The sequence below is a fragment of the Tachysurus vachellii genome, chromosome 15, assembly GCF_030014155.1.
Source record: "Tachysurus vachellii isolate PV-2020 chromosome 15, HZAU_Pvac_v1, whole genome shotgun sequence".
Classification (NCBI taxonomy): Eukaryota; Metazoa; Chordata; class Actinopteri; order Siluriformes; family Bagridae; genus Tachysurus; species Tachysurus vachellii.
The window spans coordinates 3,226,881-3,247,228 of record NC_083474.1 but is presented as its reverse complement, the minus strand read 5'-3'; the positions used below and the strand labels follow the sequence as shown (position 1 = coordinate 3,247,228).

General features: G+C 41.4%; 2 protein-coding genes across 2 annotated transcripts in view; one reads left to right on the top strand and one right to left on the bottom strand.

The window, feature by feature from the left end:
* LOC132857816 (eukaryotic translation initiation factor 4 gamma 1-like) overlaps window positions 1–20,348 on the bottom strand; it is a 796,411-nt gene that overhangs the window by 549,736 nt on the left and 226,327 nt on the right. The window lies entirely within an intron of this gene.
* igsf11 (immunoglobulin superfamily member 11) overlaps window positions 1–20,348 on the top strand; it is a 78,372-nt gene that overhangs the window by 50,364 nt on the left and 7,660 nt on the right. Inside the window, exons 2-3 of the mRNA XM_060887890.1 lie at window positions 4,882–5,045; window positions 13,812–14,019. Coding sequence (XP_060743873.1) covers window positions 4,882–5,045; window positions 13,812–14,019 — 372 coding nt within the window. The remainder of the gene's footprint in view (window positions 1–4,881; window positions 5,046–13,811; window positions 14,020–20,348) is intronic.

The following is a 20,348-nucleotide window of genomic DNA, read 5'->3' as shown; positions in this document are numbered from 1 at the left end:
GTCACCTTGATTTCATCTTCATAGTCCTGTTACAGTTCATCTCCCTTGTCTGCTGGTTAAAGACTAAAATAGCTGTAAGACGGAGGAGGATTGTAGCATCGTTAATCATACCCTTCACTCGGTTAGGGGCAAGCAGGCACCCTTTAACCTTTGATCCTTGAAAGTGTCAGGAGGCTTGTCTGGTATGTTCTGTGGTATTTCCTCTGAGCTTGTCACTTTTACTTTCGAAAATCTGTGCTCACTTTTCTGTCGCTAGTTCCAAACGACATGTACACAAGCAGTGTGTAGTTAAGCTTAGTTCATCCATGCAGCATGGTTTTGTAAACCTATAGTAAACCGCCGTATAGTAAACCTTGATCTACAGAGATGTATCAGCATGGACCATATATGTGATTAGCATGGCAGATTTTAAGTAACTAGCTTTAAATTACATATGCGTGAGGTGAAAAGCATTATCCGAGCTCAGCTGAGTTGCTTTTCATGAGTTAGCATTATATGTTAAAATATTTACTCTCACTCTTTCACTCATTTTCTACCGATTATCCGAACTACCTCGGGTCACGGGGAGCCTGTGCTTATCTCAGGCGTCATCGGGCATCAAGGCAGGATACACCCTGGACGGAGTGCCAACCCATCGCAGGGCACTCACACACACTCTCATTCGCTCACTCAATTACACACTATGGACAATTTTCCAGAGATGCCAATCAACCTACCATGCATGTCTTTGGACCGGGGGAGGAAACCGGAGTACCCAGAGGAAACCCCCGAGGCTTTTTTTCTTTACATTGAAACTGTGAAAGCCTTTCTGTTTCACATGTGTCCAGACGTGATGCTAAACGTACATTACAGTTGAACGGAACTGGGACATTGTGGGTTTTATTGCCAGGTTATTGTTTCAATTAAGAGTTAGGCAATAAAGCATAAAAAATATAAGTGGTATTAGCTAATTACTGGTCCTGATTGTATATGGTTATTGAGTTTTATTATGGTGGTGATGATGACAATCATAATGACAATTGGGAGACCCAGCATCACATAGTTTCTTGGCTAAAAATCCACCAAGCTGTGAGGGAGGCTCCATATCGATGAGGGGGCGGAGATGCCCTGGGCAAAGCTTATTTTTTTACCCTGGCAATCCGGTTCCTGAGCCAAGAGTGGCATGGTTGGACGCCAAATCCACCTGGAGAACGAGGCGAGACTGCCAAGAGCAAGGATTTGAGAGAACATGCTCAGGCACATCAAAGAAACCTAGCATCACATTTCCTAAGATCTCCTATAAATATCTTAATAGCATGAAAAGGGATAGCAGGTTTTTAGCGAATACAGAATAAGTACAGAACCTGAGGAAGGAAACAGCTGGAACGTGATTGGGCATTGTTTGAACTCAAATGGGGAGGGGGGAAGGTGGGGACTTTCGAGAAGAGCAGAAACGTAGCCCAACAAGGACCCGGTTTATCATTTAAGAGCTCATAACAGCAAACCAACGGTACTTTACGTTTTCATGATCATCATCACGCTCTGAAAGGTTCAGTTGTATGGAACATTTTATATTATAACTTTTATTAATATATAAAAAAATCTATTCTTCATCATTTATCATAGAGGATGGTTTTTTTTTATGGACTTAAGATTTCTGGCAGGTTTATTAAAACCTTTATTTTATTTTGGAAAAAAAAAAATCTTCATAGCACATTCACGTTTAGCTCCGCCCACAAAACTCCATTAAAGGCAAAAACAAAATGACAGTCTTTAATGTCAGAGGTTTTACCTATAGTGGATACAAACTTTTGCACTTCAGCCACACACACACGCACACACACACACACACACACACACACACACAGTATTGAGGTGTGTAAAGTGATTTCCTGACAGCTTCTGTAGGTTTTAGAAGAAGTCACATATTATGAATATTGAAACACACAGTGCAAACGTGTGTGTGATAAACACCCTCGGCATGGTCTCACCTCATCTCCTCATCACCTCATCTCCTCATCACCTCACTGCCTCTCCTCAGTGAAAACTGCATCAGGACCTGAAAAGGACAGGACCTGAGAAATTAAAAATAGCGGTTGTTATTTTGACTCCAAAGTTTTGGAGTTTTGCATCGAATCAAACGAGCCATCAAACGCTGGATCGCTTTATTTCGGTCATTTCTTCTATGTTTCAGTATGTTTTGAAATGCTCACTGGGGCAGATCCAAATTCTCTCTCTCTCTCTCTCTCTCTCTCTCTCTCTCTCTCAGTAGTAAAACCAGAGGTGTGATTTGGGACACAGCCTGCAGTTGAGTGACCTTTGAGTGACTCTCTCTTTCTCTCTCTCTCTTTCTCTCTCTCTCTCCATCTGTTATCTCTCTCTCTCTCTCTCTCTTTCTCTCTCTCTCCATCTGTTATCTCTCTCTCTCTCTCTCTCTCTCTCTCTCTCACTCTATCTATCTGTAGGTGGCTGTAAATATGCTTTCTTTTTTTTCTACCAGGTTATATGCAAAAAAGTAATCAGAAACATCTCACACACACACACACACACACACACACACACACACACACACATTCTAGACTTACTTCGTTTCTAAGTTTATTTATTATCAGATCTGAGCTGTAGTGATTATTCTCCACTGATTTGTAGACTTAGGTTTAGGGATAACCCTAAACTGTCCCCATCACCCACAACACACACACACACACACACAGTTATTCCTCCGATACTTTGTCAGTAAAAGAGCTCAGGTGCAATTATTTTACACTGAAAACATCACAAATAAGCTCTGTGTGTGTGTGTGTGTGTGTGTGTTACTTTTGTGTAATTATTAATAGCCCCCTTCCCGTGTGCCAATGCTAGTTTAGAGCTCTAACAATGGATTGTCACAGCCACACTTCATTTCCCATCAGTAAGTCTATTCACAGAAGAGAACGAACACTAATTTTAAAATGCTAATTTTCACTCGTTAATAAACAGGTTGGAGTCCAATCTGCACTTTTAGAACCATTGTTCGAAAAAAAAAAAAGAAAAGTAATATCCAGAGTGTTTAAGTGCTCCCATTTTCCTAACTAAGGGCTTTGTCAAGGACAGTTGCTCATATTTTCGGACACTTTGCCAATTTGTGGAAATAATGAATTTGGCACAGGTGGCATGAGTGACGTTTCACTCATGAAACATGTGCTGAGAAAAAAAAAGAAAACAACAAAAGCAGAACCTGGAATGGATCACAAGAAATCTATTTTTAGAGATCTGAAATATCACTTCCTGCTCTGTGATTGACCGGATGCTTATCAAATGATTGTGCTTGATGTTAATTCAATCCAGCTACACGCTAACAAGCCGGACGGCTGACGAGTTCATGGTTAGCGTGGGGATGAGTCACGATCGGTTCGCTTCGACTTAAATACACATCCGGATATAATTACTACCCCCGACTACCATGTGTCTTGTCAGACCAGGTAACCTGATTTAAAGTCTAATGCGTTTAGCCGGTATGGAAACAGGCCTGTTTACGTTTTGTTGATTATGATTTTTCCTCAACACGCCATTCTAACTAACACTGAATTAACCTGACTGTCCGAAGGTTTTTTAAAAAGCTACAAAATCTGTGAAGTTTTCTTCCTAACGCAATGTAGTGTCATTCCATGTTTCTCATAATTGTCAAATGAACACTTAACTTTTTCCCAGACGAGTTTTTCTTCCTGTTTTGTCATGTCCATGTTCAGTATTGAGTGTTTTTGTCATGTCTCGCTCTACAGTGGTGATAATATGAACCTCATATGAAAATAGACACTCAGGACTTTTATTTTGTAGTGTTTTATAAGTATATCTGTTTTTTGCTTGAATACTAGGAGCAATATATTCATAAAATGTTTCAGAAAAATGGCATCTTTAAGCTATTTACCACCCCTTTTACAGCCCTCAATACTGTGTGTGTGTGTGTGGATGAAGTGCAAAAGTTTGTATCCACTATATGTAAAACCTCTGACAGTAAAGACTGTCATTTTGTTTTTGCCTTTAATGGAGTTTTGTGGGCGGAGCTAAACGTGAATGTGCTATGAAGATTTTTGTTTTTCCAAAATAAAATAAACCTGCCAGAAATCTTAAGATATCTTATGATAAATGATGAAGAATATTTTTTATATATTAATAAAAGTTATAATATAAAATGTTCCATACAACTGAAACTTTCAGAGCGTAAAGTACCGTTGGTTTGCTGTTGTTTGTCCTTGTTTGTCTAAGTTTCTGCTCTTCTCGAAAGACCCCACTGCACCAAACCCAGCAAACCCATTGCTCCAAGTTTGTACATAAGCTAAAATTTGATCTTCAACACACACATTCAGTGTAAGGTTATAAACGGAGGGAAAAACAAAGGTCTCACACTGAAAGCCAACAGTGTGAGACTCGTTTTAGATCAAACTCACAGCCATTTGTTTGTTCATTTTGATTAAAAATGTCCCATAAGTGGGTTTCCATTCGGGGAAAAAGGGATAAAGAATCCTTAAGAAGCAAAATGAAACACCTGACCCTAGTTTTCCATATCAAGATGTTAAGCTTCTGACAGGTTAGATATTAAGAAAGATTTGTTGAAAAAAAATAATGTTTCTGTATAAGGGTGAAGGGTTTTTAGCCCCTCGCCCTTCAAAAAACCCTCTGTTGTAAGGTTCAATCTGCAAGGGTTTGAAGTGTTCTCTAAAAGAATCTGATCTTTTCTCTGCATGATGATCTTTTTGGTTTGATACTTAGAGTCAAAAAGGAAGCGTAAGATTAGATGAATAAAATCATCTGCAGATGGAATTCAACCAAAGCCAAGCGATGGAGGAAAGACTGTAACGTTAGCCAGATTCCTCCGGTAATGTGGTTAACTCTGTGTGTGTGTGTGTGTGTGTTCACCCGCAGTGTGTGTGCGCTCGCTGGAGGTGACGGTCAGTCAGAGCAGCGTCCAGGTGGCCAGAGGTCAGGCAGCCATCTTGCCCTGCACTTTCACCACGAGCGCTGCCCTTAACAACCTGTACATTATCTGGATGGTGACACCGCTGGCCAACGCCAACCAACCCGAGCAGGTAACAAACTACACATTACTAAAATTCACTATATTTTAATGTGTTAATCGTGTCACTGAGACGACCTTATGATCATTTTTATTAGTATTCATTGAACTTTACGATAGCTGCCATGATCCCAGACACTTTTTAAAATTTTTTATTTTTTTTTGGAGAGCTAATATGAAATAAAATAATTGTGAATACTCACTTACTCACTCATTTTCTACCGCTTATCCAAACTACCTCGGGTCACGGGGAGCCTGTGCCTATCTCAGGCGTCATCGGGCATCAAGGCAGGATACACCCTGGACGGAGTGCCAACCCATCGCAGCGCACACACACTCTCATTCACTCACACAATCACACACTACGGACAATTTTCCAGAGATGCCAATCAACCTACCATGCATGTCTTTGGACCGGGGGAGGAAACCGGAGTACCCGGAGGAAACCCCCGAGGCACGGGGAGAACATGCAAACTCCACACACACAAGGTGGAGGTGGGAATCGAACCCCCAACCCTGGAAGTGTGAGGCGAACGTGCTAACCACTAAGCCACCGTGTCCCCCAATTGTGAATATTTTCTGGATAAAGTTTATAAAGTTAGAGTTTTAGCTTATCCTTCACACTGTTTTCATTACATCAGATAAACTTTTTTTTTATCTCACAACATTGATTGCTCGTAGCATCATTAAGTCCTGCGTACAGGAATCTGTCACAACACGACATTAACAATAATAATAAATTAGGATCCGCTGGATGAAGTTCTATTCCGTTCGATTACATTGTTTCATTCATATATATTTCAATTGAAAAATGGGGGCACAAACCTTTGCACAAGATAAAATAAATTGGCCTAAATCCAGTTCTGGCAAGTTGCCATGGTCACAGCGTTTTATTCCTCTTCCACCACAGCAATTTTTTATTAATTATTATCCCTTTAGTGTTACATTGGATGCTCTTCAAGGAAACAAATCAGAGGTAAACAAAAAGTAAACAAAGCACAGAAAGAACTGGAGACTCCTTCCATAAACATCTCCTTGCCCAGGTGAAAACGTAATCGTAGATATGATTACACACAATTTTCTCTTAATCAGTTTATTTTTAGTGCAGCGCCCGCCCTCAGAATCCCTGTGAATGAGCCGTTACTATGGAAACGAATAACACGTGAAAACGAGCGCATTAATAAACCTGTGATTTGCAGCTGCACTGCTGAGGTTCGAGTCACTGTCAGGCCAGCTGGCTGCATGTTTTCCGCTGTTCCTGTTTGATTTGCTTTTATACATGGCTACACACACACACACACACCTCCCTCTGTCTCTATTTAACTTCAAGCACGTAACATAGCGATCTTCTGCACTAATTAACGCAGCTGTTCCCCTGAATACACACACACACATACATTTATGCATGTGAACAATCCGATTTATGCTGGCATTCATGAAAAAATATCTAATCATCTCACCTATCTAGCACGAGTCCAACAGCACTAATTATGTGTTTATTCTCCGAGGCTGTAGCAGGTTTCTCAGTGTTTAATCTCACTGAAATCCTTGTGGCCTTCAGGCTTCTTCTACACACATACACACACAGACACACATAATGAAATGAGATTAAATTTTTTTTCATTCTTTTTTATTAAACTCCAGGGCACGTATTTATAAAGACTCTCGGAATGATCTCAGAAAGCTCCTAATTTAGCTTAAAAAATTCTAACTAGGAATCTTATCATGAGAATGATTCAGGACCAATCACAGAGCAACTCTGAGCAAGGAAAATACAACAACTTTAATCTTAGAGAGGAGGCGGGGCTAAACCATGTTACTAGGCACGACGCATTATTTTGGAAGGCTGTGATTGGTTGTCTGATAAAATAAAATAAGAGCGCTTTTAAAATCTGGTCTATTATAAACCTTCACTTTGTCTCTATGTTAAGATATTTCAGGTTATATTGTGTAGGTGTCTGATCGTATTAAAGATGTTATTTAAAAAAAGTATGTTATAAATGTAATATAAATGTAAATGTAAACATCTCTGACACAGAGCAGAAATGTCATAGAGACAAATTATATAATTTCTGCTGCTATGGCATTTCAGCTCTGTTTCTGAGATGCTAGTGTATCTCTAAATGACATAGCGGCACAATGTATACTGTACATCTCATTTCTGCTCGGTGTCTGAGATGTTATCTGTAATCTGATTGGTCACAAAAATAATCCGTACCTGATCTAATCTGTATCATTTTATTAACTCACGATCATTATTAAATATTGTAAACAACACATTTCTTGTCCCACTTCAGCTTTCAGTCATCTTCTCCTCTGATAAAAGAAACTCTTAATCCTTTTAAAAGTCCTCCTCACTTCTACTAACACTTTTTAAACTTATGAGCACTTTTAAGGGTTCATTCATTCATCTTCTACCGCTTATCCGAACTACCTCAGGTCACAGGGAGGCATCATTGGGCATCAAGACAGGATACACCCTGGACGGAGTGCAATCCCATTGCAGGACACACACACACACACATTCTCATTCACTCACGCAATCACACACTACAGACAATTTTCCAGAGTTGCCAATCAACCTACCATGCAGGAAACCGGAGTACCCGGAGGAAACCCCCGAGGCACGGGGAGAACATGCAAACTCCACACACACAAGGCGGAGGCGGGAATCAAACCCCCAACCCTGGAGGTGTGAGACGAACATGCTAACCACTAAGCCACCGTGCCCCCACACTTTTAAGGGTTAAGATGCTTTATGAATAACTTTTATCTTTACTAGGATCTTCTCTTTAATCTTAAAGGGAAACGCCCACATTTCTAAGAATTTTCTTAGAATTTGTCACTATGAGAAACTCTTTACACTAAGAATTCTCTTGAATACATTACGTGATCCAGATTGAAAGTGCTAAAATCTAAGTGTGGTATCTCAGTTCTCTTTTGTTAAGCTTTACTGACCGAATGTTTTGTCAATATTCACTTTGGGAAAGTTCTTAGAGTCGAGTCCCACACCTGCTGGGCTGCATGTTCAGATTATTAAACTCACCTGTGTGTAGATCACATCTCTGAGGTTGCCAGATATTTCTTGAATAAAAACCATCTATCTATAGATAGATAGATAGATAGATAGATAGATCTTTATAGTCATTGCATAGTACAGGTACATAGCATTTTGGATCATTGTCCTGCTGCAGAACCCAAGTTCGCTTCAGCTTGAGGCCACGAACAGATGGTCACACTTTGTCCTTCAGGATTTTTTGGTAGACAGCAGAATTCATGGTTCCATTTATCACAGCAAGTCTTCCAGGTCCTGAAGCAGCAAAACAGCCCCAAACCATCACACTACCACCACCATATTTTACTGTTGGTGTGCTGTACATTTTCTGAAATGCAGTGTTACTTTTACGCCTTATGTAATAGGACACACACCTTCCAAAAAGTTCAACTTTTTTTTTTTTGTATTTTCTAAAATGTCTTGGGGATCATCAAGATGTTTTATGGCAAATCTGAGACGAGCCTTTATGTTCTTTTTGCCCAGCAGCAGTTTTCGTCTTGGAACTCTGCCATGCAGGCCATTTTTTGCCCAGACTCTTTCTTATGGTGGAGTCATGAACACTGACCTTAACTGAGGCAAGTGAGGCCTGTAGTTCCTTGGATGTTGTTGTGGGGTCTTTTGTGCCGGCCACTCCTGGGAAGGTTCACCTCTGTTCCATGTTTTCGCCATTTGTAGATAATGGCTCTCACTGTGGTTCACTGGAGTATCAAAGCTTTAGAAATGCTTTATAACCTTTTCCAGACTGATAGATCTCAATTATGTTCTTTCTCATTTGTTCCTGAATTTTTTTGAATCTCAGCACGTCGTGTAGCTTTTGAGGATCTTTTGGTTCACTTCACTTTGTCAGTCAGGTCTTATTTAGGGAGGACAAACACTTTTTCACACAGGGCCATGTGGGTTTGGATTTTGTACTAATAATAAAAACCTTATTTTAAAAACTGTATGTTATGTTTACTTGTATTATCTTTGACTAATATGTGTTGCGACAGTTTCTCGTACGCAGGATTAATGACGTTAAGAGCTAACAAATCAAGGTTGTTATATAAAAAAAATGTTGGTGTTCATCTGAGAAACAGAGAAACTCTTATGTTTCTTATGTTTAGAATTGATTTTCATTTTAAAATTCAAACAATCACTCAAATATTTCATTATACAAACATTTAATTAGTATTCAATATTAATTTTATATTTAATAATTAGTGGTGGATTAAAGTTGTTGAGGCTCTGGGTTGCTGATCTTAGTTTAAGCCCCAGCACTGCCAAGTTGGGCCACTGTTGGGCCCCTGAGCAAGGCCCCAAACCCTCTCTGCTCCAGGGTGCCGAACCATAGCTGCTCCTGCGCTCTGATCCCAACTTCCTCATTTGGGATACACAGAGAAAAGAATTCCACTGTGCTGTAATGTTCGTCTGGTTAATTTTTTCTTCGATTTTCAAACTAGCTGATGTTTTTAAAGTTTTTTGGGTTTTTTTTTCATCCAGGAGGACATTTAATTTAGGAAATTTTATTTAACGACTGTTCTGTAAGCTAGCTGATAACTTTTCAGGCGTTTAGCTTAATGGCCTAATGGTCAGAGAGTTTGACTCCTAACCCTAAGGTTGTGGGTTCGAGTCTCGGGCCGGCAATACCACGACTGAGGTGCCCTTGAGCAAGGTACCGAACCCCCCAACTGCTCCCCGGGCGCCGCAGCATAAATGGCTGCCCACTTCTCCGGGTGTGTGTTCACGATGAGTGTGTGTTCACTGCTGTGTGTGTGCACTTTGGATGGGTTAAATGCAGAGAACAAATTCTGAGTATGGGTCACTGTACTTAGCCGTATGTCACTTTCACTTTTAAAATGTCTACAAAGAAAAATCTTTAAAATCTAAAAAAAAAAAAAAAAAAAAAAAAAAAAGGATTTCTTTCTTTCTTTAAAATTAACCTGTGCTGATTTCACTGAATACATTTACATTTGGTCTGATTCTTACTTTTGTTTAGTCTGATTTTTACTTTAGTCTCGTCTGGTTTCTTATGTTTATGTTTAGTCTGATTTCTTCAGGTTGAGATAAACATGATTTGCTTTAGTGTTCTTTTATTGCTTGAATCTACCTCATAACAGTTTTGGTTGCTAGCTTTTCACCGGTATGCACACATTGTTTTCTGTTGTTTTCTGTCACAAAAATTCTCTATGTAAAAATGGATGTGTTTTAAATGCTTAGATTTTTTTCACAGTTCTTATCAGATTAGCTGAAAGCGGGACTCTGAAAACCCAGCTGAAAGTAATTGCAGTACTTTAATGGCTGAGTTTGTCGACGCTCCTTATTGCCTTGCCCAAACAGCTCTATAATTACCTAAATATCTTCATTACCGTCCCCGAGGGGGACTCGACTCGACCCGGCAGAGACGGAGACGTCCGCGGGCTTTCGGCTCACTCCCTGTCACTAACGAGCGCTCCATCTTAACAATAAAGCAAAGCTAATTAGCGTGAACGGAGCTCAGTTCCTCATTCACTCCTGGCACGTTGCTAAACAGCTCAGGATTAGCTCAGGTGGCAGCGACCTAGCGTTTAAATACTGCTCCTGTGACCTTGACCTTTTGAACTCTTGGATTTCAGTTTACTCTAATATTAATAACAGACTTTTTTTTTGCTACATATTACGTTTAAAAACTGTTGCTAGATAAATAAAAAACTATTACTACCAGTTTTTTTTTAATTTCGTAAGCTCCTTTATTTTTTTATTTATTTCACTGCGTATTTATTTGTTTGTTTGAACACGGATTCTTTGTAAATAAAAAGCTTGACTAATAACAATTTAAATATTTAACCATTTAAATAAGCTGAAAAAATTAAAAGTGAAAAATAATTTGTTTGAAATTAAAACACTGTGGTCTTGGGCTTAGATTAACAACACAGATATCTTGTCTATGAGAGTGTGTGTGTGAGTAAATATGAGTGTGTGACGAAAAGTTAGTGGTTAGTGAGTGAGTGAGTGAGTGAGTGTGAGTGTCAGTGAGTGAGTGTGTGAGTGAGTCAGTGAGTGAGAGTGAGTGAGTGAGTGTGAGTGAGTCAGTGAGTGAGAGTGAGTGTGAGTGAGTCAGTGAGTGAGAGTGAGTGTGAGTGAGTGAGTAAGTGAGTGTGAGTGAGTAAATTAGTGTGAGAGTGAGTGTAAGTGAGTGAGTGTGAGAGTGAGTGAGTGAATGAGTCAGTGAGTGTGAGTGATTGTGAGTGAGTGAGTCAGTGAGTGTGAGTGATTGTGAGTGAGTGAATTAGTGTGAGAGTGAGTGTAAGTCAGTGAGTGTCAGTGAGTGAGTGAGTGAGTGTGAGAGTGAGTGAGTGAATGAGAGTGAGTGAGTGTGAGTGATTGAGTGAGTGTGAGTGATCTGGATAAGGGCGTCTGCCAAATGCTGTAAATGTAAATGTAAATGTAAATGTGATTGTGAGTGAGTGAATTAGTGTGAGAGTGAGTGTAAGTCAGTGAGTGTGTCAGTGAGTGAGTGAGTGAGTGTGAGAGGGTGTGAGTGAGTGTGAGAGTGAGTGAGTGAGAGTGAGTGAGTGAGTGAGTGTGAGTGATTGAGTGAGTGAGTGAGTGTGTGTAAGTCAGTGAGTGTGTCAGTGAGTGAGTCAGTGAGTGAGTGAGAGTGAGTGAGTGAGTGAGTGTGAGTGATTGAGTGAGTGAGTGAGTGAGTGAGTGAGTGAGTGTAAGTCAGTGAGTGTGTCAGTGAGTGAGTCAGTGAGTGAGTGAGTGTGAGAGTGATTGAGTGAATGAGAGTGAGTGAGTGTGAGTGATTGTGAGTGAGTGAGTGAGTGAGTGAGTGAGTGAGTGAGTGTAAGTCAGTGAGTGTGTCAGTGAGTGAGTCAGTGAGTGAGTGAATTTGTTAGTGAGTGAATCAGTAAGTGAATCAATCAGTGGGTCAGTGAGTGAGTCAATGAGTGAGTGAGACAGTAAGTGAGTAATTGAGTGAGTGAGTCAGTGAGTGAATGAGTGAGTCAGTGAGTGAGTGAGTCTCTCCTGTATGCCTCATGTTCTGTTTCATTCATTTCTCTCTCTCTCTCTCCCTCTCTCTCTCTCTCTCTCTCTCTCTCTTTCTCTCTCTCACTCTCTTTTACGCACACACACAGACACACACATCACAGCTGAAGTGCTGCTCATTCATCTGTATATAAGAGGACAAAAGCCCAGCACTCTGAGAGAAAAAAACACACCACGACTCACACATGGTTTAACTACTGTAGCAGTTTTGGCAGCAGAACACATGCATGCATAGTGTGTGGAAACCATGACACCACAATTTACAAACACTTAAACAACATCACGAGTGTGTGTTTGTGTTTGTAAGTGATTGAGAGAGCGCGTGCATGCGAGAGAGAGAGAGAGAGAGAGAGAGAGAGAGAGAGAGAGAGAGACATCAATCCAAGTCATGGCGTAGAAATTTGCATGTTCTGTAGTTGAAAAGCATCCCATAACTGCTGTGTGTGTGTGTGTGTGTGTGTGTGTGTGTGTGTGTGGTCATCACATGATTTTCTTTTGAAGAACCCCCTTAATATTCAACTTATTCTTTAGCCTGACCTCTCTTCTGTTGTAGTACTTGTGTGTACTGTAGTGTGTGTGTGTCTCCTCTGATCATCATGCCCACACTCACACACAGTGCATTGAAGGTTAAAAGACTTTGATGTGTTTTCCAAAACATTTGCATGTAATGTTAACCATGATGGTGTCTGTGTGTGTGTGTGTGTGGGTGTGTGTTCACTTCCAAAAATCTGTGTGAATCTGTCTAATTAAATATGTAATAGATGTGTCATGCTGTTGCAGGAAAATAATCAGCAACGGTGTAGTGTGATGAAGCGGAGTTACTGTTCTACCCCTAAAACCACCTCCATGCTGCGAATAAGTTGCTATAGAAACGATCGCGTATTAGAACAAGCGCATCAAAATAAACCTGCGCTGATGTCAAAGCTGCTGCTCTAGAAAATCCATCAACACCTTCTGACCAACCAGAATCGCAGTCCCTATTAGTGAGCATGTAGAGACTTGGAAGTCATTTTGGATTCAGGGTGTTGGGAATTGAATAGTTCAATGTAGCTTTATCTGTATGTTTGTTTGTTTATCTCATATTAACATTGTTTATCTCATTAACATTATTTTTTTAATGATGGATGAAGATGATTATAGTCACTCACTCACTCACTCACTCACTCACTCACTCATCTTCTACCGCTTATCCGAACTACCTCGGGTCACGGGGAGCCTGTGCCTATCTCAGGCGTCACTGGGCATCAAGGCAGGATACACCCTGGACGGAGTGCCAACCCATCGCAGGGCACACACACACACACTCATTCACTCACACAATCACACACTACGGACAATTTTCTAGAGATGCCAGTCAACCTACCATGCATGTCTTTGGACCGGGGGAGGAAACCGCCCAGAGGAAACCCCCGAGGCACGGGGAGAACATGCAAACTCCACACACACAAGGCGGAGGCGGGAATCGAACCCCCAACCCTGGAGGTGTGAGGCGAACGTGCTAAACACTAAGTCACCGTGCCCCCCAGAAAAATCATCCTGTAAGATATATATAAAAAACCATCAGTATAGTTATAATTACATTGTAGCTCAGTGCATCAGTATCAAATCAGATCAAATCAAATCAAGTCATCCCGAAAGATTCCCACAGTATAGTATGTAATAATATCTCTCTCTCTCTCTCTCTCTCTCTCTCTTTCTCTGTCTGCCTTTCTGTAGGTGATTATTTATCAAGGCGGTCAGGTCTTCAGCCTCGCTAACCGTATGAACAATCGTGTGGGTTTTGTTGCTACGATGCCCAGCACTAGTGCCTCCATCTTCATCAACAACACACAGCTGGCGGACACGGGGACGTACCAGTGCCTCGTCAACAACCTGCCCGACCGCGGGGGGAGAAACATTGGTGTCATTGGCCTCACCGTACTCGGTACGCAGTCAAGTATGAGTCAACTCTTAGGCTCCAAAAAGTGCAAAAGGCTCCCAAAAGATCAAAAGTGAAACACAGAAAGTGTCATCTATGTTATCGTTCCTGGTAACTGGAATGACAGTAAAAAAAAATCTGCACTTTGCATATTATTTTTTAAAATTCATTCAAATTAACATTGTGCAAAGAACAATATGAAACACTAAAGTGACCACGTTTAAAGACTTACAAAACCGCGACTCCGGCGTCATTTGTGTCGTCGTACTCTGTAACTGGAATGATATTAAAAGAAAAAAAAAAAAAATCTGCAAAATCTGCACTTTTTTTTTTATGCCATTTTTTTCTAGCTAAGAAACACAGATGTAGTGTTGAAGATACATGTAAAAAAAAAAAAAGAAAGTAACATGAAAACTTGTAGACAGAAATAACAAAAATCTTACCGTAGTGTCATTTGTGTCATCGCCCTCGGTAACTGGAATGACGCAAGAAAAAAAAAATCTTTTAATTTTCAATCTAGAATCTGAAACACAACTCGAGCAATCTGATGTAACGTGAATATGGACTGAAATGAGTCCCAGAGATAAATAACAAACCTACATCGGTGTCATCGGTGTCACCCTATTTAAATGTAACCCAAATGACCCACGTCTGTCGTTTCCTGTCATTGAGTCTCCGTCAGTCATTTTCTTCTTAATAAGAAAGGAAGCACAAACGTGTGCACAGAAGTCCAGTGAGGAGGTTTTTATTAACACAGGAGTCATTGGAAGTGATTAACATGCTCCAGTGAGTCTGCAAATTAGATTCTGTACTGTACTGCGGGATGAAGCTGATAGCATCCGAAATAATAAGACACGTTTTGTCAATTTCTTTAAACCATTGCAGCACAGAGAACAACAGCGGCGCATTAAAGCGAGCAACTCAAGAGTCCTCGAATTCGCTGTCATCGGCGTCGTCGTGCTCGGTGTGACAGCAACGTTTTAAACAATTTCCTGCATTTCCAAAGAAAAAATAAATAAATCAGATGAGTTCAAGTACACTTCAGTGTAATCAGCGTCACTCAAACCCTGCCTGTGAAGCACTCATGGGAAATGACACACAAAATGGAGGTCAAAAACGAAAAAAACAAAGGAATAAGTTCATAACACCAACACAATCAACAGCAAAGGTTTCAACGCTGCATTCAGATGAACAGCACTATACTGTGTGTGTGTGTCTCCTGACTCGAGTTCATGCCTGAAATATAAAAGCAAACGCTTCATGTTGAGCTACAGGAGGAAAATAAACAGCGTAGAAACCGAGTTACTGTCTCAGTACCGAGGACGACAGACTTAATGTCACAGTAAAGTGGATGATTAGTTTCCTATTAAAGATCATTCTTTACAGGACTGCTGTAAAAGAGATGAGGATAAGTGGTACAATACTGCCATCTACTGGCAACCTTAATAATTCTCTCTCTCTCTCTCTCTCTCTCTCTCTCTCTCTCGCTCTCTCTCTGACTAAATAATGTGGGATTTTAGAGGCAAATTGTTACTGCTCATGAATTGGTTAGATTTATTTATTTATTTATTTACTGTTTGTTTGTGTATGTAGGTTTGAAGGTCTCTCTCTCTCTCTCCCTCTCTCTCTCCTTTTTCTTTCTCCCTCTACTATATCTCTTCCTCTTTTGCACTCTTAATCCCCCCGCTCTTTATCGCTCCCTCTCTCTTTTTCTTTCATTCTCTGTCTGTCTGTCTGTCTCTCTCTCTCTCTCTCTCTCTCTCTCTATCTTTTTGCACGGTGTGAGGGTGGTGTGCGGGGCGAGTTTTGAGGAGTGTGTGCTAGTGATGGGAAATGTGGTGGGACATGAGAACATTGTCTCTGCCTCCCGCATGTACAGTACAATTGTTGTGTCTTTGAACCATGTTGATAAAGTGACTAAACTGGTCCAGAAAGTAATTGTCATTAATAACGAGTGTAGACTGGTTTCTCCCCTCAGTTCTAATGCCAAAATAGTCATGCTGTCAAATGTCCCTCCTTTTATTAGTGTTGAGGCGAGTCTGAAAGTGCTTTCTCGGGACCCGTCTTCCCCATGAGGAAAATCCCTTCTGCTGTAAATCCCCACTAGTTAAGCACTTGGTGTCTTTCAGGAGATTGGTGTTTATGGTTTTAAATGAAGGTCTGGATGAACTAAACGTGGTCTTTAAGTTCAAGATTGAGAACTTTGACTACAACATTTTCGTTTCCACTGATATCATTCATTCATTCATTCATTCATTCATTCATTCATCTTCTACCGCTTATCCGAACTACCTCGGGTCACGGGGATCCTGTGCTTATCTCAGGCGTCATCGGGCATCAAGGCAGGATACAACCTGGACACACACTCTCATTCACTCACACAATCACACACTACGGACAATTTTCCAGAGATGCCAATCAACCTACCATGCATGTCTTTGGACCGGGGGAGGAAACTGGAGTACCCGGAGGAAACCCCCGATGCACGGGGAGAACATGCAAACTCCACACACAAGGCAGAGGCGGGAATCGAACCCCCAACCCTGGAGGTGTGAGGCGAACGTGCTAACCACTAAGCCACCGTGACCCCGTTTCCACTGATATAGGCCATAAAATGTTTTAAATGCGGGCAGATAGGACATTTTGTCTGCGCCTGTCCTGAAAGACAGAGTGACCCCAGTGTTTCCAAGCGACCAGGGCAGAACGCAGCTGAGCCTGCTGGAGCAGTTCCCCCTGGCTACAGCTCGGCCTGCTGCTGAAAGCCCTGCAACTGCTGCTGCACCCATGTGAGCGTGAGCCCCAAGCTCAGACTGCAGACCAGAGCTCCACTAGTGACCTACCCACCCTAGAGAACCCCCTCCTTGGCAGAACCGGACCGGGAGAAGCCCTGCTCTGCTGAATCGGCCAAGAGAAGCCCTGCTCTGCTGAAGAAGGAAGACTAGAAGGACTATGAAACTGAAAAAGTCACAGTGGACTCTGGAGTAGTGCTGGAGCTGCCTGCGCTGGTAGAGGCAGAGTCTCAGGAGGAATTGTTAAATGTTGTTTACAGTGCTGAAGCCATTAAAGAGTTTTTAGGAATGGCAAAAAAAATGTATTATTGAAGAGTGTTTCCCAGACCGCAAACAGTTTGTTCATGATGTGAAGCATTTTAGAAGAGAAGGTGTTTTTATTGACCAGGAAATTTTCAGACTTAAAAAACTGATAACGAAGGTCAATAGGAAAAACTCGGATAAAGTGTGTGGTGTTTTTTTATTTTTATTTACATTTTTTTATGATTTTTTAATGATCTGTTTGTTTTATTTACACTTCTTTTTAGTGAACACTCCTTTTTTTTTTTAGGGAAAAAGAGCAAAACTATATGAGCTCATTAAGCAGAAACATATAGATGTTGCTATGATACAGGAAACCCACAGTGACATTAGGTGAAGGATTGGGACGGGTTGGTGACTTTAAGCTGTAACACGTCAATTAGTTGCTTTTTAATCGCAATTTTATTCCTGTTTCTTACACAGTAAAAGAAGTTTTAAACGGGAGGCTTTTAAAAGTGAGCGCTTTTTATGAGGACACTCTCACCAGTGCAGCACTGAGTTTTTAGTTTTGGGAGTTGATTTTAATTGCACGGCAGAAAATATAGACAGAAATCACGCAGAACCTCATTAAGCTTCCCGTAAGCGCCTGTGGGAGTTGGTAGAGGCCCACGATCTCTGTGACAAATGAAACAGAGATAGTACACGTGGGCCCACTGCATAGACAACACGCTCTCCCTAACGAGATTAGATCGATTTTATGCTTTTAAGCATCAGCTGACTTTTTTTTTACAGTGTTTTAGGCCATGTTCACACTAATACGTTTTCATTTGAAAACGTATATTTTTCTATCTGTTTTGGCCTTTCGTCCACACTGAGACAGCGTTTTAAGTCAACGTAAACGTAGCTGTTGGAAAACGCTCTCCAAAGCGGATAAATTTGAACACGCCGTCTTCGCGTCTTAGTGTGGACTGTGAAGACGGAGGCTTTTGAATACTATGACGCATTTTTAGTCATGTGATGCAGTCGAAAGTAAATAAACCCCTAGCGGAAATGACACAGGTCGAAGATTTACTCATGTGCAGTAGGGAGATGTAAGCGTTTTCATACATCTCAGTGTGGATGAGCAACTTTTGGAAAACGTTTGAAAATGATAATGTGGATGCGGAGCGTTTTTAGACGTAAACTCTTTTAGTCGTAAACTCAAATATATCCGGATTATTGTGGACATGGCCTTATTTTTCCAGTAGGCATCTCGGATCACTGCATGGTTCAGTGCACCATTGCTAAAAAGAATGTAAAACCTAAGAGTGCCTACTGGCATTTTAAGAAGATGCACTTTTAGAAGATGCTAATTTTAAAGAGTCTTTTATTTTTTTTATGGAATTGTTTTAAACTTGACAAGGCAGCTTTTAACTCCCTACAGCAGTGGTGGGATGTCACAAAAGCATAAATCAAAGAATTCTGACAACAGTACACTCATTTGGAGGCCACAGGAAATCGAGGGCATTAACGACCAGTTAGACACTGCAGCACAGGGGGCGCTGGTCCGCTCATGCTTTAAAAGTGTTACTAAGATGGATGCTCGTTCTAAGTTCTTCTTCAGTTTAGAACAAAGGCATGGACAGAACAGATTAATGCATGCTGTGCGACCAGAATCAGGGGATCTCGTGTCAGAGCCCACTGAAATTCACAAGCAGTCAATTAGCTTCTATTCAAAGCTATATAGCAGTGAGCGGTCAGGGGCACAAGTAGGGGAAGAGAGTTTCCTCAAGGATCTGCCAAAGCTCTCAGAGTCAGTGGCAAGTGAGATGGACAGGGAACTGATACTGGCTGAGGTTCAGGAGGCTCTTCAAAGCATGGAGAATGGGCGGGCGCCAGGTATAGATGGTCTCCGGGTAGAATTCTACAAGGCGGTCTGGCCAGTAATAGGGCAGGATGTGCTAGAGGTCCTACAGGACAGTGTGAATGGTGGTCAGCTCCCGACAAGCTGCAGGAGAGCCGAGAAAGTGATGGAGCAGATCATTCACCAGGACCAGACGTACTGTGTGCCTGGCAGGTCGATTTTTGACAATATATACAGTATATCTAATTCATGATACCTTGGACATCTCCAGGCAATTGGGCTTAAAGACTGGTCTGATTTTCCTAGACCAGGAAAAGGCTTTTGACCAGGTTGAGCATGAATACTTGTGGAAGGTGCTGGAAAACTTTTGGGTTCAACCCTGGTTTCATCTCCATGATGAGGGTGTTGTACAGTGAAATTGAGAGTGTACTGAAGGTCATCGGTGGTTTATGTGCTCCTTTTAGAGTGTACAGAGGGATCAGGCAGGGCTGTTCCCTCTCAGGTATGTTGTAATCTCTAGCGAATGAACCTCTTTTAAACAAGTTAAGGAGTCATCTGTCTGGTTTTAATATTCCACATATTAATGCCTCCATGTGCTTGTCAGCTTACGCAGATGACTTGGTAGTCATGATAAACACACATGATGATGCAATGTTTTTAACTGCCACTTTAAAGGACTTTCAGATTTTATCTTCTGCCAAGGTCAACTGGGGTAAAAGTGAAGCCATTTTAGTCGGGGAGTAGGGAGGTGGGGAACCTTCACTTCCAGGAGGCTTAGCATGGAAAAGAGACGGTTTTAAATACTTGGGTGTCTACCTGGGGAGCAATGAGTTTTTACATAAAAACGGGAAGGTTCTGTAGAGCATGTGAAAGGCAGACTGAGCAGGTGGAAACGGTTGGTCCAAAAGATGTCCTACAAGCTAGCATACATTGATCCTCCACCGATCCTGCTGGCAAACATCCAGGTCCTGCTGGTGGATTTCTTCTGGGACAACCTACACTGGATTCCTCAGAGTGTTCTCCATCTGCCGAAAGAAGAAGGAGGGCACGGACTGGTCCAGCTGTCCAGCAGAGCTGCAGCATTCCACCTCCAGTTCATTCAGAGACTCCTCACTGGACCCAGAGACAGTATGGAGAGCAGCATCCAGTGGATTATTACGCACAGTTGAAGGACTGGGCTAGACAGAGCCTTGTTTTTAATGGACACAAAAATGCTGGACATCTCGGAATTGCCAATGTTTTACCAATGTTTTTAAAAAACAGAACAAAGGCTATCAAACATATAGCCTCTGGTGTACGGTGGGCGACTGGACATCTCCAGTGTGACCGTTCATGCACTGTCCAGAACTCTAATCTGATCTGGCATTGTGGCGATCCGGGAGCTTGTGAACATCACGGGGTCAGAGTTGTCGAGGGCAGAGGACCTGGCAGTGTGTATGAGACTGACAAAACGCATGGACCTA